The sequence below is a fragment of the Pseudopipra pipra genome, chromosome 23, assembly GCF_036250125.1.
Source record: "Pseudopipra pipra isolate bDixPip1 chromosome 23, bDixPip1.hap1, whole genome shotgun sequence".
Classification (NCBI taxonomy): Eukaryota; Metazoa; Chordata; class Aves; order Passeriformes; family Pipridae; genus Pseudopipra; species Pseudopipra pipra.
Window position 1 is genome coordinate 944,791 of NC_087571.1, and position 23,379 is coordinate 968,169.

A 23,379-nucleotide genomic window follows, 5' to 3' on the forward strand; every position below is an offset into this window, starting at 1 on the left:
GTGGGAGGATTCCAGCCTTAAGTCACTTCTTCCTTAGGATGCAAAGGGTTGAGAATTCCAAGAGATGCACATTTCTTTAAGCTCTAAGGTGACAGCAATGCAGGGAGAGCAACAGCAGCCTCTCAGCAATGAGGTGACTCCTGCAGTCTCTCCTCTGCAGAGAGTCCAGATGGAACCCAAGTTTCAGCTCAAATCCAGGAAGGAAAGTCTAAGCAGGAATTTGGACAAGGACACATGCAGCTGATAGAGCACAGACCAAATAATTCAAGATGCAAAGGGCTCTGCAGAATATGGAGGCATCCAGAGGCAGCTGGTTCTTGCCCAGAGCAAAGGGAAGGCTGATCCTCACAAGTGGCCCGGACAAGAGGTGGGACAAGAGACTCAGGTGTGGTGACAGGAGGAGTAGCAGCTCCTCCAGGTAATATTTTCTCTGACTTTAGCAGCTCAACACTTGCACTGAGTTTTGCCTCCATTCCTGTGCCTTTGACATCCATACAAACCAAGGCACTGTTAATGAGCCGTTGCATATAGATGAGCTGGCAGCCAGTCTGAGCTGCCACACCACACATAAAAGCCAAAGAGGGCCCTGGGCTCTCCTGCTCTGACACAGAAGCTGCTGGACCCACGTTCTGTGGAAGTTCTGTGGTCTGGGGAACACAAAGCTGGGCAGATTTTCTCCTCTCTCCCTTCTGTGCTCACCTTCACCGCGTCAGACCCCAGGTAAGAGGTTCGTGGCCACAGTGCTTGCTTGGGAGCTGCAAAAATCCCCAACATGTCCCTGCTCAGAATCATCGTGTCACGACTGTAGAAGGCAAGCAGAAAATCCTTTTCTGGTGGAATGTGATGTTTGGATTCTAGTCTGCCTTGCCACTGGCTCACCTTTCCTTGGGCAACCCTCTCGCTGGTTCTCTGCCTCAGTGTCTGCTCCCACAAACCAGGCTACTGAGGAAAACATTGCCACAGGGAATCTCTGCATCTGCTGGGGTCATCCAAGAAAATGAAGGCAGAACATTCAGGCATTACTCTTCTCTGGGAATGCTGAATGGATTTGTGGCAGTGACATGGAGCTGGAAGGGCCTTAAAATAGCAGCTTTGTGAAAAACTGGGGTGGGATAAGCTGGTACAAGCTCCCAGCATATTAGAGTTATGTGGGAACTGTTGCTTTAACCCTGTATTAGCAGCGGCCACGAGGTCTTCACCTCATAGTAACTTAGGAGCTAGGCATGTGTAACTGGGCAGTTAACGAGGAACAGCTACTGATTTTCACAGCTAGACCTGAAATTAGAGGGTTTCAGTCCCCCAGCACCAACAAGCCCCTATATTCAGCTGCACAGAGACGCAAAGAGGTTCTCAAAACTCCTGTTAAAACAAGTAACCACCCCAAAATTATCTCTCATTTTGGGCATGACAACGTGTAGTACATGGTTCACTTCCTTAATCTCACAGTCAGTTACTTTTCTCAAACCAAATAAACATCAGCAGGGAAAGGGAAAAATCTGCATATGTGTTAGTAATAAATTTAAAAATCAGGGCATACCACTTAAGGGTTGACTTGTCAGAAAATGGTAATTAAAAGTGTTCCAGCTGACAGTGCTGCTTTAATGAATTATTAGTAATGTTCTCTGAGAACACTGGATGAAAGACACCATAAGAGTTCTTACTTAAACAAACCAATTTTCTGCATGATGCAGCTTGGCCGCACAAGAGGAGGAAAATCTCCATTATAGAATCAAATTACAAGAATAACCAAGTAATGGTTTGAATGATCAGGAAGGAACAAGTACCCATTCTGTACTGATTGCCTCTATTTCCTATACCACAGCCTTTTCCCATAGGTGCTGAGCTAATAACTGCCATTATTTTCTTACATTCTGTTTTGGATAATGTCTGATCACTCCAGAGGCTGCTGGATCCCAACCCAGCCTTGCCTGGTTGAGCACAGGGTGGCTGGACAAGGCAGCTCAGGGCACTTGGGTGAGGAGGTGGATGCTGGGGATGGATGCAGAGGGCATGGATCTCCAGGGATGGGCTCTTTGGGTGTTTAAATTTCACCATCACCAAGTGGCTCTTTGTGCCCCTTACTGTTCAGTATCTGATGCAGTTCCTGTTCCAGACAAACCCAAGCTTGGTGAGCAGGGAACAGCTGGGGGAAGTGTGGGGGGGCTTGGAAACACAGCCCTGCTTAGGGGGAGCAATGTGTGGAGCAGGGAAGGATGAGGGCAAAGGGCACTAAGCCTTAATCATGGATTTGTGTTTGGGTGTGAGGAGCCGGGGGCTGGGAGCTGGTGGGGAGCTGGTGGAGAGAGGCTCTCATGCCTCATTTCCTTTCCCTGGGCTTCTTGCTGCTTTCCAGCTCCATCCAGATTTGTTGTTTGTCCTTGACTGTTTCAGGAGAAATGTAAGAGGCTGCAGCTCTGGGAATCCACCTTTCTTGGCAGAAGTTCTGTGGACACCCCCTAGAGCTGGTAAGCAGGGATGGCCCTGGGGAGCTGGGTGGGTCCTGGAAGGGGGTGGTCGTGGCAAAGGCACTTTCCAGCTGTGGAGTTCAGAGCCCCCTGCCCCTGGAGGCTGTTCTTGTGTTCCAGCTCTTACCAGCAGCTCACCTCAACTCTGAGGTCTCTGGACTAGGAGGAATTAGGAGAGTTTGCCACAGGAATGCAGCTTTACCTTCCAGGCTGCCACAGACCCGTTGTCTGTTCCGTGGGCAGCACAATCCCCAAAAAGCTGCACTAGCCCTACATCCCCTGCCCTTAGAGCAGGGCTGCAGCTCAGCCTGCCCTCAGCAGAAAAGGAGCTTTAGAGCTCAGATCCAGAGGGCTTTGTTACCCCCCAAAGGTGTTCACAAGCCCTCTCTCCAGAGCAGGGAGCTGGGACCACGCGGGGCCGAGGGGCCGATGAGTTCACACACTGCGTGCTGAGACCTCACAGAGGTAAGATGGGTTTGTTCCTTTCTTGCTTTCACCAGGCAGGGTTTGGACATGTGAGCATTCCATGAGAAATGCAAAGGAATTTCAGCTGGCTCCTGCTTTAATAAACCCTCTGTGCTCTGGGGAGAAATGTGCCCAGAGGAACCACCCACCAGGTCACCGACAGCAAGGTGTTGCTGGAAGCCCTAGGAATGTCCATCCCAAAGAGGAAAACAAGTGGTTACACCATAGCAGGTGCACCCTGGGAAACAGCCACTGAGCTCTGGGGGGCACCTCGTGTGGGAATGTTTGCTGATACCGAGAGAAGTTCCTCTCACTTCCTTTTTCCGTTTCAATGTGGAGGTTGTGTCCAATCTCGTGCTCACACAACCTGGTGATGGCCCAGCGAGATGAGATCCTCCTTCAAATCCTCCTCAAATATAAACTGTAGCTCTACTACCTGTCTTAAATGAGCTGCCTGGGCTTTTCTAATATTTTGAGGGGTAAAGTGAGGTAAATCCTTCCCAGGGTTTCCACCACTTCAGTGGGACTCTGGAAACCCCCAGTGACATCCTGAGGTTTGCTGCATAATTGAATTCTGCTTGAAGTACAGCAACTGATACAAGGGTCTTAAAGGCTCGTTAATGTCTGAGGTAAGAGCTTCACTTTGGGAAGTAATTTAGTCTCAGGTTCAAGTTAGGCACTTAACAGAGGCAGAAACTTAAAATAGGAGTCCTGGTACCTTGTGTAGCTGACGATCCAGGGAAGGCTGAAGCAATTCACCTTGAGATGCCCGTTCTGACAAGTGAGAGGGAGCCACCAAAGTGGGCACTTCAGTAAGTTCCCTCAGGTTGTTTGAATGAATTGACACCACAGCAAATTCCAACAAGATTTAAGCTTCTAAATGAATGGGAAAGATGGAAGATGCCTGAGCAGGATAAACTGTATTTGCCCCTGGAGGAGATGTGTAAAGGATATCTAAGAATTCAACATTTTCTGTCTGGTTTTGTCTGGAGCAGAAGGACCTCCTGCAGGAAATACATTAGATGCTGAACAACAAGAGGCAGAAAGAGCCACTGGGCACTTGGTGATGGTGTAATTTAAACACAAAGCCTTGCACAGTGTGGGAACTCATAAATCTAAATTTATAACTTTCCTTTGAAAAAGGACCTGCAAATCAGCTTAATATTTGTCCACCTCCAAACCCCTCTGTTCCATTCCTTGCTGAGAATATTAAGATATTTTTCATGCAGAAGCTTTTTTCCCTTCCTGGATAATAAACAAGTTTTTACCAGGACAGAATTTGGGCATCTCTTATTCAGATTCTCCTAAGCTCTGTGCCCCATTACAGTTCTGACCCCAGGAAGCTGATGCTGCTGCCACAGCACCACATTCAAGAGGTCTCAAAACTTTGCAATCATTGCATTTTTCCTGCAATACCCCCGTTTCTCTTCCATCTTGTGAGTAGGTGGGGAAACAGGCACAAAGGGGAGAATATTTGTCCCATAATACACAAAAAAGCAGGAGAAGTCAGGAACTGAGCTCAGATATTTGAACTCTGGGAAATGCTTTATCACTTGACTGTATTTTCTAGGTCGTGCAGCCAAAAGCCATTTTATTAGGGCAGATCAGTTTGGTTTGGGTTGAGACACAAAACACTCCCTCAGTTCACTCCTTGCTGTGAAACAGTGAGGAACAGAATGAGCTGAATACTGGTCTCTGACCCTGCTAATAAGTTGATTTAATTGGATTTGATTTTTCAAATGTAACATCTCAAGTCAGCCATAAACTCTGGAATTAGCATAGCCTGTCTCAGCACAGGAGAGATTTTCAAGGAGCAGAAGGAGATGAGGTCCATGGCCAATGAATTTCAAATTACACTGAGGATGAACTCAGCCATATGCATGTCAAACTAAAACTGTGCAGGCTCTGAGAGCACCAAGCAGCAAAGTTATTAATGGCTCCCAATTGCTATTAGGAATGCAAAGGAGCTGCTTTGCACCCAGTTTGTTCAGATGTCTCTTCACATCAATGACCCATGTGACGGGTCAATAATTCACTCAGTGCACACTGAAAGCCACGAATGTCTTGCAAGTCAATTATACTTAAATAAATAATTAGGAGAAGAGAAGGAACTGAAGGATTGGATTAGAAAAAGCTCTGCTGGTGAAATACTGCATATGCCAGGGAAAGCAGAGTATTCCTGGCTTTAGATCTTCAGCTTGTGTTCCCCAGTACCTTCAAAGGGTTCTTGCCCCTGAAAGCAGAAAATAGCCTTAAAAGGGGCAATTTTGAGTGTTAGTGTTTTGGGGGAGTAATCAGGCTCCTGTGTAACGAGAAGCTATTTGCTTCCTGCAGGAGATGTGGGGGAAAGTAGGACATTAGGCAAATAGCTGCCCACTGAGATTTGATCCTCAAAATTTGTTCCTGAAATTTGTTCAGCTTTCATGGCATTACATTGTAATAAATCCCTGGAACATTTTACCCAATCTCTGGGCACAAGCGGGCTGTAATTCAGAGGGACAAAATTCGCTTCATCAGGCCTTGTAGGAAAGAGCAGCAAATGCCTTTAGCAGCTCTGACTGCAGCTGGCAACCTCTGAAATCAGCCTTTTTCACAGCCCACGTCCTGGGAGCTCTCACAGCCGTAGCAGGGGTTGCAGGGTGAGCTGTTGTTCCCTGCACACTCCTCTGGAGTGAGGGCTCTTACCCCACTCCAGGGTGCAGCAGCCAAGGAGAGCTGGGGAAGGGAACTGTGCAGGTGAGACTGTGGTGGGACAAAATGTGTCTGGAGAGGCTGTAGAAAATCATCCAAATCAGGCTCCAGGAACCAGGGGCAGGACAAAACCTGTCAATCACGGGCTGCAGTATTTGGGCTGGAAAGAAATCTTCCAAACTATTGGTGTCTGAGAGTCTCATTGTTGAGCCTGGACTGATGATATGCACGGCATCAGCCAGCAAGGGCCAGTCTGGGGAGCTGCTCCTCCCTGACAGACGTGCAGGGAGCAGAGAGAGGGGCAGGAAAATCACCAGGCAGCAGCTGATGTGCTCCAGTGTCAGCTCAGCACATCAGATGGGCAGAGGCAGACAGGAATTCATGGAGCAGAGAGCCTGTGTTCTCCAAAAGGGTACAGGGGAACGTGCATCTGTTCAGGAATGCAACAAATCCTTTCCCTTTCAAACAATTCCGTGGGGTCACTGTAGGTTTCTTTGCTTTGGGGATGTTCAGGGAGAATTAAGAGGTTCCATCCATTCCCTGTGGTACCACCAGAGCCCACCTGGCTTTGATCACAGCCACAGGGGGTTCTTTGTGCTTCTCAGGTAAAAAGCAACTTCAAAAAACTTAAGTCCAAAATGCCTATTGATGGAGAGCAAGTCTGGAACGATATTCCTTTCAACACATCTGCTGGAAAACTTCTGAATGGGAGGCAGGGCACATTCAGAGGAACTTAACACGTGTTAATATCCCTGTCTAAGAGAAACTACGACCCTCAGTACAGAAATTCAAGAAACAAAGACAGCTCAAATGGAAAACAAGGCCAAATCCAAGCAGCAGCAGAGCCAGGAACAGGCAGAAAAATAGCAAAAGAACTAATAGTAGAAAAGACTTCCATAAACTATATATCTGTGGGATTTACTGTGAGAATACTGTTATTAAAGGAAGGGGGGGTGAGAGGTGCTCAGTAATGAGCAGCAGCAGAGAATTTAGGCTTCAGTGCAGCCTTTAATCCCTGGCAACTGAGACAGGCAGAGATGGAAAACTACTTTCCACACGGTTCAGTGACAGAAATGATCCAAGGGAAGGGCTGCACACACACACTTTCATCTTGAGAGAAAGCCCTCCTCACTTTGTTTACATGAAGGAAGTGACAAAGTATGAAAGAACTGCCTTTCTATATGGAAAAAAATAGCAATAATTTCTATTAATAGCACAGCACTGCTCCTGAAAGATCTCAAAATACTTCAAGTGACAACTGTGTTCAGGGATCAGCAGTTACTACTGATGCATCAAACTGATCTGACAGGGCAGGGCAGCCCAGAAGTTGTAATAAAATAACTCTCTACATCGTGAAACCCCCATTCTCAATCTTAAAATAGTCTCACAGTTGCATGTAAAGTAGTGAAATTATTCTTCCTTCCTTTGCAGACAGGGACATGAGTTAGAAAGCAATGGAAACAGTCTGAGACCACAGAGTCAGGGCCACAGATCAACAACTGCCTCTTGCCAGATGAATCTTCCTGTCTCCTCTTCACCCATCTCAGGGGAGGCTGCAGAGAGCAGCTCCCACCTGGCAGCTCATCTGGTTTCTCTCTAAGCCTTTCCTCTCCCAATCCTACTGCTCAGGGCTTGGCATTCCCAATGGAAAGCTGGCAGAGCAGGGGGTGAGTCTGGCTTATCAAGACCAACGTGATAGTCCCTATCTGGGCTGCTCTGGTTGGATTATTGGCACCAAGCCAGCACAGCACAGTGGGAGTTTTGCCAGCTTAGAAATCAAAGTCACCTTGATAACCACCAAAGCCTGGGCTGCTGAAGTCAGAGCCTGACTAAAGGTGAGGACAGTGCTCTTCACGTTCCAGGAAAATATTCCCATCTGGGGTTTTCCCTGGTGCAATAAGCAGGTGAAAGATTGCAGCAGAACAGTGATCCCCCGGTGTGAAATTCATCCCAGGAGGGCACGCAGGCATCTTTCTGGAACATGTCTAGTCTGGATCCTGAAAACAAAAGGAACACTGCCTGCTGCAGGGTCACCCAGGCTGGGGATTTATTTGCCTTTCCCTCATCTCCTCAGGTTCCTGCACAGGGATTATCCCAGACCTGACAAGGAGTCCATCAAATCCTGTCTCTGGGGCTGAGTGTGCTGTGTGACCACAGCAGGACCAGCAAGGCCCTTGTAGTTTATTCCAAATATTCCTTTACCATGGCTCTGCTCTGGAGCTGGAATTGGCTGTTCTCTGAAATACTGGGAGAAGACTTTCTTATCACAGCAAATTTGCTTTCTTGCTTTTGTTCCTTTAGCATAGACAGAGCAGCTTCCTGCTCCTCCTGTGCACTGAGTGAGCAGAACCTCTTTCCAACCCCACCGAAAGCTGCTCCACATGTTTTCTGTCAGCAGTTCCCGCTCCCAGAGCTGGGTCCTTTTTGGGCTGGAACAGAGGTACAGTCAGTTTAAATTTACCAGCACAATGGTACAAGCAGCTTAAATTTAGCAGTACTTTGGAAAGAAAGGCTGCACAGAAGCTTTGCTATGCCAAGGCAGTGCTGAACACTGAGATACCCCGAGCTCGGGTGGCACAGCAGGGGCAGAGCAGCATTCCCAGGAGCTTTCACCTTGGGGAAGGGTCTCTTGCTGTGTCACTGATCCCAGAACCAGCACAAACCCTCTGGCCACACCGTGCTGGGGGCTGAGACTTGACATTGCCAGCCTGGAGAAACAAAATGTTGAGTTAATGATTGAACCCCTTAAATACTCCAGCAGGGACCAGCAGAGCGAGGGAATGTGCAGAGCTGGCTCACATGACTCTGCCCACTGCCCCCCTGCCTTTCAGGGGGGGTTGTGCAGCTCTGCCTTCCAGCCCAGCTCAGTGCTGGCAGTTCTTGGAGTATGGGTGGGTTCTGCTCCCACACTTCCAGATGAGAACTGATTCCATCTGCCTTTCTCACATTTGGAGCACAGTGCCTCTGTCAGGCAACAGAGAGGAGAAGTAACCAGACAAAACCTGCATTTCTCCATTAAAAATTTCCAGCTAAAAGCAACGAGCTTTATTTTCAAGAATTCTCAGTCCATCAGAATCAATTCTCTTGAAGTAGAATACAAAACTAGCATAACACTGTTGATGAGTTAAATCCTGATTTTTTCTTATACAACCACAACAACATGTCACACACAGGTCCACTGCAATGAGGATTATTTTGTTGGGGGGTTTTTTTTGACTGAAGTAAAATGCCCAAAGATACAATTTGTTTGAAAAATCATTCGTCCTAGAGAGCCATTTCCTACTGAAAATTTAATATTTTCGGTGGAAACCTAAAGTAGGACTAGTTCTGTTGAGAAATCCTGCTGTGAAGGCAGCTCAGCTCCCAGTTCCCTGTCTCCAGGGGCAAGGAAACCAGCTTGGCTGCACAGCTCCTGGTGCCCCTGGATTCTCTGCCAGAGCAGAAGGTGCTGTGGGAGATCCAGTCTAGCCATGGAATTAGCTCAGCACTGCAAAAATATCAAATAATGACATTTTCCTTGATGCCAATGAGGTGATTGTCGCTCAAAAGTGCTGGCAAATGTTCTTGTGTAGACAGAGCTGCTCTACAAGGGCCACATTTCTGTACTTTTACCAAAACCTTCCCCATGTTCGTATATCAGACAAGTCCTTTGCTCTCCACTCAGCTGAAGCCTTCAGCCTCTACCCCAGTAAATGCAGCCATGGATTAATTTCTGTGCAGCACTAATTACAGTATTATTAATTGCTAACAATGACAGTAATGTCTTTATTGCTGTAAATCCTTTATTTATACGTCTGAAGTAAGTATTTTAACCTTTGAGGACCCCGAACACTCCTAAGCTTTCAGAAAACAAGATTTGCTTGAGTCTCCAGTGCTGCAGTGCCTGGTTTTTCATTTATTCATGTGCCTGTGTTGCCATGAATGAATTATTTCAGTCAGCTTTGTGAGGGAAACCAGGACATGAGGGAAAGAGGGAGGGAAGGAAGGGAGGGAGAGAAGAAAGGGAAGGAAAGGAAGGAAAAGAAGAGAGGGAAGGAAGGGAAGGAAAGAAGGAAGGAAGGAAGAAAGGAAGAAATGGGATAGTGCATGTCCTTGTTGTATCCCTGGTGGGATGGGCTGGGACAGTCTTGGTTCATCCAGTTTAAAAACAGAAGGATGAAACCTCCCTCTTCCCATTTGAAGAGGAAATTTTGGCACTTGAGAGAGATTCTTCCTTAGGTGCTCACATAGAGCTGTGTGCCTACAGAAATCTGAGGTGGAAGACATCTGTTCCAAGGATATTCCATATTCCCAGGGGATATTATGAACTGCCCCTCTGCCTCTCCTGCTGAGCACCAGCCAGCACTGAGGGAAAAGGGCAGCTCTGCAACTCTCAGTAATTCTGTTCAGGAGCACAGAGGGCAAGGCAGGGCATAAATTCTTTGGTGCATCCACTTGAAATTCCACTTGGACTTTAGGTTGGCAAAGTGCAGCCGCTCGGGCTGGAGCTGGGACAGGGCTCCAGATTATCCCTGAGCCAGATGGAGGGGTCACATTTCCCACATGGAACTGGCATTTCAGTCAAGCCTTGGGAGGCCCAGGCCCTGTGCTCAGTGCTCTGAGGTGTGTCAGGGCACAAACTCCCTGCTGGCATTGCCAGGGCAAGGAGCAAACTGGGCTCTGGCAGCTCCCAGTGCCAGCAGGGCTGGTCCCGGGGCTGATGTGTCCCTCAGGAAGGTGCACAGGGCATGGGGCAGCTCAGATCCTTCTCAGACATTCTCTATGACAGATCAGATCCTTCTCAGACATTCCCCAGGGCTCACTGGCTGCTCCAGTGACCTTGGGTTTTGGCTCCACTCACAATTAACTCAGTGGAGGGCCAGCTCTCTCTGACACTCCTTCATTCAGAGCTTGATACAAGCAGCAGGACAGAATCTGCATCTGGCATCCCATCCCAATAGGCCATTCCTGCTCTCCATCCCATCCCAACAGTCCACTCCTGCTCTCCATCCCATCCCAACAGTCCACTCCTGCTCTCCATCCCATCCCAACAGTCCACTCCTGCTCTCCATCCCATCCCAACAGTCCACTCCTGCTCTCCATCCCATCCCAACAGTCCACTCCTGCTCTCCATCCCATCCCAACAGTTCACTCCTGCTCTCCATTCCATCCCAGGAGGCTATTCCTGCCCTGCATCCCGTCCCAACAGGCCATTCCTGCTCTCCCTCCCATCCCATTCCTGCTCTCCCTCCCATCCCATTCCTGCTCTCCCTCCCATCCCATTCCTGCTCTCCCTCCCATCCCATTCCTTCTCTCCATCCCATCCCAATGGGCAATTCCTGCTCTCCAGGGCAGCCAGTGAAGGGCACATGAGCTGCCCTTTCCCAAGGGTTGGGGAGTGAAGCACCAGCAGATAATCCACAAAACTAAGTGTTAGAGTTTGCTTTCCTGATAAAGAAGCATTTTATGAGGTATTAGGAATTGGATATTTCACGTACTTTGTTCAGAGAAAGTTCAACACACAGGAAAACACAGGAAGGGCTGAAAGAAGATCTGAGTTTTGCAAAGAACTGAACAGAACTGGGAAAAGAAATAATCCTTTAACTCTGTATCCCCTTTCTTTTACCTAAGCTGCTTAGAACTTCATCTGAATCCCCAACAAAGATGTGTTTCTAACGAAGGCTGTGGGGTCAGGGAGATGCTTTCCATTTCTGTTCTCCCCCTCATGATTCAGTTCTGCCAACTTTGCTCAGACATCCTTTGCTGGGAGGGAAGAAATGCCTGTGAAGACACAGATATCAGAACTTCAGGGAAATGGAGGCAAAGAAACTTTGTTCTTGTCAGGTCCCCATCAAACACAAACCACCTTCCCCTTCCCTCGCTCTCTGATCTCCCCCAGAGCTGCACGTGGCTGGGATTAAAGCCATTTCCCTGGATTAATGTGCTCCACACACAGCCCTGGGCAAAACTCACCCACAGAACGATTAAAGCTCCTGGTCATTATCCCCCACAGCCAACATTTTTCAAACCAAACCAGTGGAAAGAGAGTAAGAGCAAAGAGAAGCACTCAAGTCCATCTGTGAGGGAGCAGAGCAGCTCCAGGTGGGACAGAGCTCCCAGGAACTGCAATGGTTGGCATTACCCACCCCCAGGAATGCAGAGAAAAAACAGGAATACATCTGAGAACAGCTACATTCCAGGCATCTATCAAATATTCTGGGTGGAGGGACTGAGACAGTAGTTGGAAAGCCAAGAATGGAGATCTGAGAGTTTCTGCTTATTCCAGTGATCCCTGGGAAACACGAGACTGGGCCAGGGAGGGGGAAGCTCCTTGTTTTGCCAGCTAACCTTGACAGGTCACGTTTATTCCTGGAAGAGTTTTATTGGTAAAGGCCCCTCTGATTCAGACTATGAGCAGTGAACCTTCTATAAACATATTGTGCCTGGGGACACCTTTGCTGACTCCTGCAGCATGGAATTCCACCCCAGACAGTCAGAAACACTGTGTTTCTTTGGGCCCAACAGGAAACATCTTGGTAAATATTAGCTAAGATGTAGCCAGGCTACCTTCGCTGATTTAAATTAAAAGGACTTTAATTGCTGTATTATATAACTTGCTTTATATAATCTCCTGCAGACAGTCAGGGATATACTCTCACCATGCTTATCCAGGAGGGAATTTGGCTCCTGCTGCAGCAAATCAACACATTTCAGCTGTGTGTGGGAGCAGGAGATTTGTTGAAAGCAGAATTCCTTTGTCATCCTGCCTGCAGAAAGGTGTAATTCTGCCTCTTTGATCTGCTTGGGGGGAGCTCCAGCAGGGCTTGTGGAACAGCCTCTGAGGAGCGTGTGGAGAGAGGCAGGAGAAGGATGGGGAGAGTGGGGATTTGTTTTCAAGGTTCCAGGCTTGTTCTCAGCTCTTCTGTGATTATTATCTGGTCAATATGTCCAGATCCTCAGCCAAATTTCCCAAGGTTTCCGTGGAAGGCTGAATCAGACCTACCAGAACTGTGGTAGCAACTTCTCATGACCCCCAGTGTGAGAAGATGGGGAGATTAGAAACCAGAATTCCTGTAGATTCCTGCAGATTCCTTCTGAATGTTCCTAATACCTTAAAAACCCCCTTTTTTATTAGAAAATTAGAATCCTAATTCACTGGGATTAGGAGCCCCTTTATGACTAAGGAATCCATGTGCACTTTATGATCCCGAATTTTCACCTGCTATTCTGGAAAAGCCAATTTTCACATTATTGCTATAAAATTAACACCAGAGTCATCTGAATGTTTTTGAACAATAAGGGTATCAGAAGATAAACCCTGGAAATTTTTTTTAATAGAATCTTGCACAGGAATATTTTATTTTTGCTCAAACTATGCATTAACACGAACATTTTAAAAGTGAGTCAGGAAAATAAAAGCTGAGAATTGTTTAGAAAGTGTGACCTCCTTCCCCTTTCCTCGAATACGTGCTTAAAGTTTAACCTTTGGCAGCCACATTTGCAACCAATAAATCCAACAGCAAAAGTTTCAAATGGGGAAAAGGTACATTACAAAGTGACCTTCATTTTTTTTCATATTAATTTTACTGAGCAAGGGAAAGGTGGTTTCAGCTTAAGTGCAGAAGGAAGGCAACTGTGAGACATAGAAATAAATTCATTCTCAGGACTGCTGATACTTACAGGGACATTAAATAACAGAATTTACTTCTGTCTTTACAACATGCAGTTAATTTGTGCTTAGGCTCCATCAGTGTAATTTAATATTTTATTTGCTGCTGATTATCGTATCTGAAGGTCCTTGTAACTGTGTCCAATGGGAGGATTTCTGGTTTAGGCAACTAAAAGTTGCCTACAGAGTAAAGGGACAAATTGCCAAACAGCAATTCTTAACTTCATGAAAATATTGTGGGAAGTGGAGCCTCAGAGGGGACCCAGAGTCCTTTCCTATCAATCAGGAGTCAAACATCCAACTGGCACAGGCAATTCTCAAATGTTTGAATGGCTAAAGTTAAATGAGACAAATGTCCCATCGGTGTCAGTTGGAGCACTCTGGATTATCCCCAGCTTGGATGTATGAAATTAGAGTTTAGGGGAGCGAAGCAATTCTTGCCACAAATATTTCAGCACATGAAATCCAGCACAATTTGGGCAGCCCATTTGAGAACAATTTGAGCCCAAGCATTTTGCTCTAACCAGAAAGGAAGCCTGAGTGGGATGGGATATGAGGCAGGGTTTGAGATAAGTGGTGAAGCATCTTGAGCTTGCTCTAAAAAAAATAATTCCTAAGGGTTTTTTTTGCTGTCCTTTTCTATTGGGAAGTGTGGTGCAGCTGTAAAGTAACAATAGCAAACACTTACAAAGCTCTCAGCATCTCCCATCTCATCAAACCCGGGTCCTTCTAAAGAAAACATCCCCCCCAACAGCTGCAGGACCCCAAAACCTCAGCTCTCTGTGGCTGGGGATGCTCATGCTTAGAGGCACAGCAGGCTCAGAACATCCTTTGTTTGAGGCAGAAGGGAGAATATTTTGCCCTCAAGTTCTTCCCTGATTTCAGTGGGTTTGTAGCTGAAGCATTTTGCCCCAAGACACCTGATCTCAGCACAGGGTTTGGTTCAGCTGCACGAGAAGAGTTTTGGTCACCGAAGGCTGAATAACGTGGGGTGGGTCAGAGCTGTGCACTCATCCACCATCCGCTCTGGCAACCAAACATGTGCTTGGAGGCTGATAAACTCAGAAATCAATTATTTCTAAGAACAGTCCTAAGTTTTGGGTCAAAGTCAGGCCCCAGATCTGTGTGTGAACACAGCAGGCAGCCCCTGACTGCAGATCAGCCCGTCCCCTCTCTGTCTGAGTAACTCCAACACTGGGGATTTTCCAGATGCACATTGATCCATACTCCAGTCTGAGTAGTGTTTTCTCCATCAATGACTCATATTCCCTGGGTTCCCTGTTAACATGGCCAACCATAAAGGATAAAATCCACAGGGATGCAGAGTTACCCTTTCAGAAAGGATTTCTGAATCTGATCCTTTAGTCTCAGCATCCCCTTTGTGGTGGGTAAACCCCCAATTCTCCTGATGCTGAAATTTAGTTTCCTCTCTTATTCTCACCTAAAAATCCTATTTGAGGTGCTTTTGTGAATCCAGAGTTTGAATTTCACACCTTCAAACCCCATCTATAACTACACTAGAAAAACTGCATGTCTGACTTAATTATGCCTTTTGCATCCACTCTTGATTATTCCCAAATTTGTTCCCCAGGTCACACCCAGGTCTCCTCATGCCAAGGTACCACACACACTTGCAAAAACAGGCCATGATCCATCTCCTAAAAGGCAGGAACACCTCACCCTGCTGATTTTCCCCACAAATGCCCACGATGAAGTTACCTTTTCTCTCTGCTTCCACTTACTCAGCTAAGCAGAGGACAATATTAACAGTTGACTGACTCTGAGTTTACTGAGCAAGCCGAAATGATTATTTTTTCCTGGAATGCTCCTTAGGCAAGGAACTGTTCTTTTGCTCATGTGCTCACTGAAACTTTCCCCACCAGCTGTGGGAAAATATGCAAATGACACAACTCTTTCCTAAACGAGCATCTTGAGACTCTGTCAGAATTTCCCTCTCGCCTGCAGGTACAAATTAAACCTGTGTGTTTGTTGTTTCTCACTCTCCAGAACGGCAGCAGCAGAGGGAATGTTCAACTACCTCCGGCAACGCTTCACCAGCCACCTCCGGGAGCGCAGCCGGCGCAGGGCCAGGCTGGTCTCCAAGGATGGGAGGTGTAACATAGAGTTTGGCAATGTGGAACAGTCCAGGTTTGTCTTTTTGATTGATATATGGACCACCATCCTGGACCTCAGGTGGAGATACAAAATGACTATCTTCATTTCAGCCTTCTTGGGCAGCTGGTTTCTGTTCGGGCTGCTCTGGTACGTGGTGGCCTACATCCACAAAGACCTGCCCGAGTTCAACCCCTCCATCAACCACACCCCCTGCGTGGAGAACATCAACGGCCTCACCTCGGCTTTCCTGTTCTCCCTGGAGACCCAGGTGACCATCGGCTACGGCTTCAGGTGTGTCACAGAGCAGTGTGCCACTGCCATCTTCCTGCTCATCTTCCAGTCCATCCTGGGGGTGATCATCAACTCCTTCATGTGTGGGGCCATCCTGGCCAAGATCTCCAGGTCCAAGAACAGGGCCAAGACCATCACCTTCAGCAAGAACGCCGTCATCAGCAAGCGCGGGGGGAAGCTCTGCCTCCTCATCCGGGTGGCAAACCTCAGGAAGAGCCTCCTGATTGGGAGCCACATCTATGGGAAGCTCCTCAAGACCACCATCACCCCGGAAGGAGAGACAATCATTTTGGACCAGGTCAACATAGAGTTTGTAGTCGATGCTGGCAACGAGAATCTCTTCTTCATCTCCCCACTCACCATTTATCACATCATAGACAAGAACAGCCCCTTCTTCCACATGGCAGCAGAGACCATCCTGCAGCAGGATTTTGAGCTGGTGGTGTTTTTAGATGGCACTGTGGAAGCCACCAGTGCCACCTGCCAGGTGAGGACGTCCTACATCCCAGAGGAGGTGCTCTGGGGCTACCGCTTCGCTCCCATCGTGTCCAAGACCAAAGAAGGGAAATACAGAGTTGACTTCCAGAACTTCAGCAAGACAGTGGCTGTGGAGACCCCCCACTGTGCCTTCTGCCTCTACAACGAGAAAGAAGCTAAAGCCAAAGAGAAGAAAGGTTATGACAATCCTGGGTTTGTCCTTGAAGTCAGTGAAACCAGTGACACAAAAATGTAGTTCAGGTACTCATGGGACTGTCCTTGTCATCAGAAAGAATTCAATCTCCAGAGGATTAATAACTTAGTAAAACAAAAGAGAAGCACAGGTTTGGTTTTACTCTAAAACAGCATTTCTTCTGTCAAAAGCCTCAAATCAAAGAGGAGCAGGACACCAGTGATCTCCAGAATGCTATTGAACTACACTGTATGTATTTCATAGAATTTATATTTTTATACCTGCGGGACATTTTATGGAGCTGCTATGTTGGAATGTCCAACTCAGGTTCCCAGAGGCATGAAAGGGTGTTAAAAATCCTGAAAATATGGAAAGAAGCTTTAGGACATGTTAAAGATACACAGCTGCTGGAATGAGAACATGAAAAGGGGAGACAGAAAGCAAAGCTAAAGAAACCTGGGAGACTTAGGAGCCAAAACCTCAAAAAAAGGTACATTTCTGGTTGCCAAAGTCCTCCATGAAAACAGACTCTCGGGCATGGGAACACTTGAGCACTTTTGAACATTCTGAAACAATTTCTTCCTTCTTTCTTTGAGGCTGGTACAGCAACAGAAACGGAGCATTAAGGGACGGGACGTGCTTAGGAAACCAGGAAAGGCAAAACTGGGGCTGTGCTGCTGCCATCCAGAGCTCCAAAATAGGACTTCTCCCCTGTGAAAGCCTTTGATTCCTTTCAGGGGAAAAAATAGCCAAGTGGAAATGAAAACTGCAAAGACAAGAAGCAGAGACCCACAATGGGAAGAGAGGAATTTTGCAGCTTATTCCCAACTGTCTCATCCTTCAGACACCCTTCACTTCCCCAGGAGCTGGATGGCTGTGGAACAAGGAAACATCTGAAGACAACTGTGCAGCAAGGTGGGGAGATGGAGAACACATTGAGTGCTTCCCACCTGGCACAGAGCACTCCACTGGGAGGAGAGAGGAAATCCCCAGCTCTGGATGTATCCTCCAAAATAAACCCCAGAGCAAACACAGATTATCTTTCCCTTTGAAGCACCAAGGTCTTGTTCAAACAAAAACACAGCACAGGAGCCTCCCACCAACAGTTGGCTTCAGATTTAGTCCCAACCCATCCATCTCAGCACAGCAAAATGTGCATCCCTCCAGGAAACACCTTCTGCTCGGGGGAGCTGAGCAGTGGGAACATTTGCTGGGTATAACTGTTGACATTTAAGTTTCAAATGCAACAAGAAGCTTCAATAACTTTTTGGTGAATTTCTGCTCCCTCACAGCCTTTTTTTATTTTCCGCTGGTTTAAGAGGAAATAATTTTCCTTATTTTTATTTTCCAGCTGGTTCTGTTGCTGAGAGTTCAAGTGGCAGAGCAAAGGGACTTTTTTGGGAACTCTTTCCCTTGATGTAAGTCAACTCATCTATTTTCAAGGCTGTGGTAAAATGGAAATATTGATTAAAAGCTGCCAGACTGAGTGGTTTTAAAGGAAGGAGAGAATTAAGAAGGTCAGATGATGGTAAGAGAAAGTTATGCTGCAAACGAACAGTGTGAGTATGGAAATCAAACTCTGGGAACCAGGAGTGTCCAGGTCTCAGTCCCAGTGTAGCATCAACTCCTTCGTTGGTTCAGAACAAATCACTTCATGTATCTCAGATTTACCATCTGTAACAGGGGACATAAACACTTACATTGTACAGAGAACAATGTTATGAACAATTATGTCACTAAAGCACTTTAAAAGCCAGTTCTCAACTGTCTCAGTCTTTCCTCTCCTTAAGGCACCAATGTCACACCCTTCACCTCTGGCTGGAAAGGTCAGCACCCTGAGTCCTGTCCTCCTCACACACCAGTGACTGAAAGTGCTGCAGCAGGGCCAGAACTGTGGGGTATTGAACCAGGAGCTGAGACCTTTCAGGTAATTCCCACATACTGCCCAGTATTGTAACTGGACTGTTTTTGCAACCTGGCAAACTAACAGTGCCAACTGTAAATATATTTTTACAGTCCCAATCACCAGAGTATCTGAGCCCCTCCAACCTCAGTGCCCTGCAGATTATCCCTCTGGAAGGACAGTTTTTATCCCCTCAAGCAAACAGTGAGTGATCAGTGGCCATGCACAGAAGTCCAGGAGGGAGGAGGGAAGTGAAATGATGTCTCAGAAGCCCCAGGCTCGTCTGAACCAAGAGGCTGCTCAGTCCTTCCAGAGCTGCTGCTGCATTTCCTTTCTTGGCTTCCTGTGCAGTTCCCTGGGTGTGATTTCCCCAGAAAGCAGCACAGGCAGAACTCAAGGCTTACAAGCTACACCTCTTACCCCAGGCTGCACCAGGGTGCCTGTAAAAGAAGTACCTTCGCTGTGCAAAAATAGCAAGACCAAGGGAAATCCATTGGAAGGGTCAAACCCAGCTGCGCAATGGGAGGCAGGGAAGATTCCAAATTTAAGGAAAGCTGTTTTGGGATGTTAGTGCTAGTGGGAAAAATAAATCAAATCATATCCAGCGCCTGTCCAGGAGAGGGTGTCCACCCTCCAAAGTTTAGAAAGTCCCTAAAAAATGCATTTTCAGGCAGTGCCCTTGGAAAGCCATGTCAAAATCCTAAACCTCAGCGCTATTCACAACCCAAATATTGAACCTTTTGCCCTTTGTCTACAGCACAAGCATGAGGAGGTGCCGTTCCATTTTTAGAAGTTCTAAGTGCTGCCACAACTCAAACAGAAGCTGCTGGATGAGCCTGCAGGGATGGTACCTATTGTTCACTCTCCTGACAGTCCCACCCGCCTCAGAAGCAGCAGGGGAGGGGTGATGGTTCTTTTCCATGTTTTGGTGGTACAGGAGGGACTGGCTACTGCAGGATCAGGAGGTACAAAGGGGATGTATGCACAGCTGGCAGGGCCATGGCTGAGCTGTCAGGCTTACTTAGAGCGGGCTCATACTGGGACTTATTGGGAATCTTGGCCTGAACCCCTCCTCCCTGAGCCTCCCGCTGATTGGCACCTCAGGAAGCCCTGCCAGCCCCGAGCAGGCAGGAGATAGAGCTGCAGCAGGGCCAGCACAGCACAACAATGAGTGGAATTTCCTCTTTCTGTCCAGGGAGAGCTGTTTGTCATGGCAGAGATAAAGCCCAGGCCGGGAGGAGGGTTATCGGGGACAGGCGGCACACGGGGCCGGGCGGGACGGGCTCCATGGGAAGTCTATTTTGGGGGCTGTCACCCCCACTGCCATTAAAAGCAAGTTCAGTTAAGAGGATGAAAATAAATTTAATCTTGCTGAGCAGAAGTGGCTGGAGGGAACCACAGACCCGATACTGGAAAACAAAGGCTGGTTCCTTCCCCCGTGACAGGGTTTCACTTTTCCAGCTCTGCTCAGGGCTCAGGGTTCTCCTCTCCCTGTCTGTCTGTCCATCCTGCCGTTAGTCCTTCCACAAAGTGGAACACAGAATCCCAGGATATTCTCAGTTGGAAGGAACCCACAAGAATCATCGAGTCCAACCCCTGGCCCTGCACAGGCCCATCCCTAAGATGTTGTGGAGGCAACAGCCTGGTCCAAACCCTCCAAAGGTCTGGAGAGAAAGTCCTGCTCCTCCAGGAGAGGAAATCACACCATGTACTTGCTGCTGGATTAAGGCCTGAAGGATTTTGCTGTGAAAGCCAAGCAGCCAGGCTTGGGAATAATGTGTCTGCACTGAGCTTAATTTATCTTCTCATTTCACAAACAACATGTTTCTTCTACTGTATTTATTTTAAACATTCATTCAAGCTGTGCATAATATTTCAATCATTTTGAAATAGATTTACCCTCCTGCTGGCAAATGAATAAGGCATCCTGCTGACTGCTGGAGGAAGGGCCATGAATTAAAATAACTGCTTTTAGTACACTGACATATGCTGGGTACTGTCTCCACACACACTCTGGTAGTAACTGGTGAAAAGAGACCCCTAAATAATAATAATAATAATAATAATAATAATAATAATAATAATAATAAATAGCAACAACAACAAGAATAACAACAAACCCTGGCACACTGCTTAGATGCTCATCCTGACTTGCAGTGCTGGAATGTGCCAGATCACTGCTAATGCACTGCCACAGCCTTCCTGGATAACTCCTGCCTGGATAACTCCTGCCTGTACCCAATTCCTTGGAAACTCTGCTGCTCATCCAGAAACAAGTGCTCAGTGAGAGCTGCCGAGGTGTCACATCCCCTTCCCTCTCCTGTGCTGATAATCATGGGAATTCCAATGGGAACAGCCTTTATTCCCCCTTCATTTTGCTCCCTCAACCCACTCCTGCCCTGAACCACCAACCTGGGGTGGCCCAGTTCCTGTTCCCCACACGGGAGAAACCACAGCACAACGCCAGGAATGGGAGCAGAGGGAAGCTGAGCAAGTTCCTGAATCTGTGCTCCTGCCTGCAGCCCGGGGAACCTCTGACAGCACCAGCACTGGCCCGAAATTGTGTTTAACCCTGTGATGGTGTCACTGGAACACTGAGGAAGGCTGAAGCTCTCTCCAAGGCTGCTTGAATACACACCAAAAAATACCTCCTGAGGCCAAGTTGACATTTCTGCGGTGGAAGCATCTGCCTGGGGAGCCTTACACTTGAACAAACTCCTGCTGCACAAGACAGGCAGAAATTCCCCCTGCTCAGAGGAGGTGGCCGAGCAAGGGGAGGCTGGAGATGAGACTCTGTGGCTCCTTTTTTACACTGCTGTCAAATTTAAGCACAGAAAGCATCGAGAGGCAGAGGAGGGGCAGGGACTGAGCTCTGCTCTGGGGGGACCAGGGACAGCAGCCAGGGAATGGCTGGAGCTGTGTCAGGGCAGGCTCAGGTTGGATCTCAGCAAAAGGTTCTTCCCCCAGAGGCTGGTTGGGCACTGCCCAGGCTCCCCAGGGCAGTGGGCACAGCCCCAAGGCTGCCAGAGCTCCAGGAGGGTTTGGATGATCTTCTGGGGCACAGGGGGTGACTCTTGGGGCTGGGCCTGTGCAGGGCTGAGGTTGGACTGGATGGTCCTTGTGGGTCCCTTCCCACTCAGCACGTTCTGGGATTCTGAGTCCTGGCTGAGCACATCCCAAGGCAGTGATGTAGGACACAGTCCCCGCGTTTCTCCACTGGGACAGCCCAGCACAGGGAGGGATTGGGATGCTGGGGACCACCAGGAATGCTGGGGACCATCAGGGATGCCGCCAGAGGGAAGGAGCGATCCCGGAGGTTGTTTTCTGTGCTGCAGCCACAGGATGGCAGCGCTCACCTGCGGATCAGCCGCTCCCAGCTCGGCACGGCCTGAATTCCACGGCAACCTTGAAAGGCAAAGCAGGAATTTATTGGGACTGTTCCTTATTTTATGACACGGAGTTCAATGCATTTAGTGACTTGTTTTTGGCACGGGCTGTGCAAGCTGGATGTATTTAGCCCCTTCACAGAAGTGTTGGGAGACTTAATTCGGTGCAGTGAACTTGGAGGTGATGTGTAAGTGGAGGGCTGGGGCTGTAAAATTCGGGCTGCAGCAGCACCTCAAACAGAGTCTGTGGTGGTGGGTGGATTAGGAAAGGCAAGGCTGCATCTGGAGAGGCCCGTATTCCACCTGGAATTCTGCTCTGTGACTTCAGACCAGTCCCTGCTCCCTGCTTTGTGCCTGTTTCCCCAGCTGTAAAAAACCAACGCCACGGTGGTTCTGGGTTAATGGCTGAATCTAATCATCTTGAGGGTCTTTTGCAACCTTTATTATTCTGCAGTTCTGCCTCAGGTCACCCCAGGAAGGCCCCAAGGCATTGCTCCAGGGTGGTTCTGCAGCAGTGCCCAAAGTGCCCGTGCTTTGGGAGTGCCCCTGGCACAGGGCAGAGCTGGCACACAGCAAGGAGTCCCCCCACTGGGGCAGTGTCTGTAGGGCCCTCACATCACCTGAGCTGGTTCTGGGAGCCCAGCTCATCTCCCTCAGGGCTGCAGTGCCGGGAGATCCAACAGCACCGCTCTGGGTGGTGGAATGGGTTGGGTTGGGAGGGACCTTAAAGCTCATCCCATTCCATGCCATGGACAGGGACAGCTTCCATTGGAGCACCCCCACTCCTCCCTGCCCCCACCCCACCCAGAGCAGGATGCTGCTCCTCGAATTCCCACAGCAAGGGCAAGATGCTGGTACCCCTGTGTCCACAGAGCTCGGAGGGTCTGGCTGGGGATTTTAGGGAGCTGCTTAAGGGACATTTTAAACCCTGCACAACAACATCTACCCCAGACTGAACCTCCTCTTATTTGACTTAACATTGCAATATACTATTTTAATGTATATCTATATATTATATATAGAATCATAGAGTGGTTTGGGTTGGAAGGGACCTTAAAGCCCACCTCATTCCACCCCCTACCATGGGCAGGGACATCTCCTACTATCCCAGGTTACTCCAAGCCCCATCCAACACGGCCTTGGACACTTCCAGGGATGGGACAAGTGTACATATATAATATATATACATTATACACCATCCTGAGGGTGACAGAAAGCCCAAGGATGGTGTTCAGGTAATTACAGGAACCCTCTGCCAACACTCATAGCAAAACCCCCTCCAGCCACCCCATGGAAAACCAACCTGGTGCTCCCAAGAGCTGCAGAGGTCCATGGCCTGCCAGCACAGGAGACTCCTCTGGAGTGTGCACGGGGTTTGCAGCAGCAGGGAAGGTGAAGTGCATCCAACGTCAGACTTTACAGCTCCAGGAGACAGAAAGTTAAGGAAAAGCCAAAGCAAATAACAGGTTTGCAGCAGTTCCTGGAAAGGAAGAAGCAGCTCCTGTGGTGAAATCACTGTGCACCAAATTGCAGAGTCCCCGGTGTTCATCCTCCTGCAGCAGCTGCAACTTAGAATAAAAGGAGCTGAATTTTTCCTAGGATTTCTAACTCTCTTCTGATGCAACAGAAGAATCAGAGCTTTATGTACAGGGATTTCTACCTCTGGAGATAAATTCCAAACACACAAGCTAAATTACATGTTGTCACTCCTCACGTGGCCTTAACCAGAGGTCTCAATTCTCTTC

The 23,379-nt window shown here is 48.0% G+C and overlaps 1 protein-coding gene and 1 long non-coding RNA gene across 5 annotated transcripts; one reads left to right on the forward strand and one right to left on the reverse strand.

The window, feature by feature from the left end:
• Positions 1-497: 497 nt before the first annotated feature.
• KCNJ1 (potassium inwardly rectifying channel subfamily J member 1) lies at positions 498-23,227 on the forward strand. 4 transcript variants are annotated; one of them, XM_064634858.1, is made up of 4 exons: positions 506-720; positions 2,392-2,465; positions 2,859-2,930; positions 15,277-23,227. In XM_064634858.1, the coding sequence occupies exon 4, from the start codon at positions 15,296-15,298 to the stop codon at positions 16,406-16,408; it is 1,113 nt and encodes a 370-aa protein (XP_064490928.1). In that variant the 5' UTR covers positions 506-720; positions 2,392-2,465; positions 2,859-2,930; positions 15,277-15,295; the 3' UTR covers positions 16,409-23,227. The 4 variants fall into 4 exon arrangements, with proteins under 4 accessions (XP_064490929.1, XP_064490930.1, XP_064490928.1 ...); XM_064634859.1 differs by lacking the exon at positions 2,859-2,930 and having other exon boundaries at positions 498-720; XM_064634860.1 differs by lacking the exons at positions 2,392-2,465; positions 2,859-2,930 and having other exon boundaries at positions 498-720.
• On the reverse strand, positions 4,505-21,982 carry LOC135402086 (uncharacterized). Its single transcript, XR_010425021.1, has 2 exons — positions 21,605-21,982; positions 4,505-20,288 (listed from the first exon to the last, which is right to left on the reverse strand). It is a non-coding gene; the product is annotated as an uncharacterized LOC135402086 (long non-coding RNA).
• Positions 23,228-23,379: the final 152 nt, after the last annotated feature.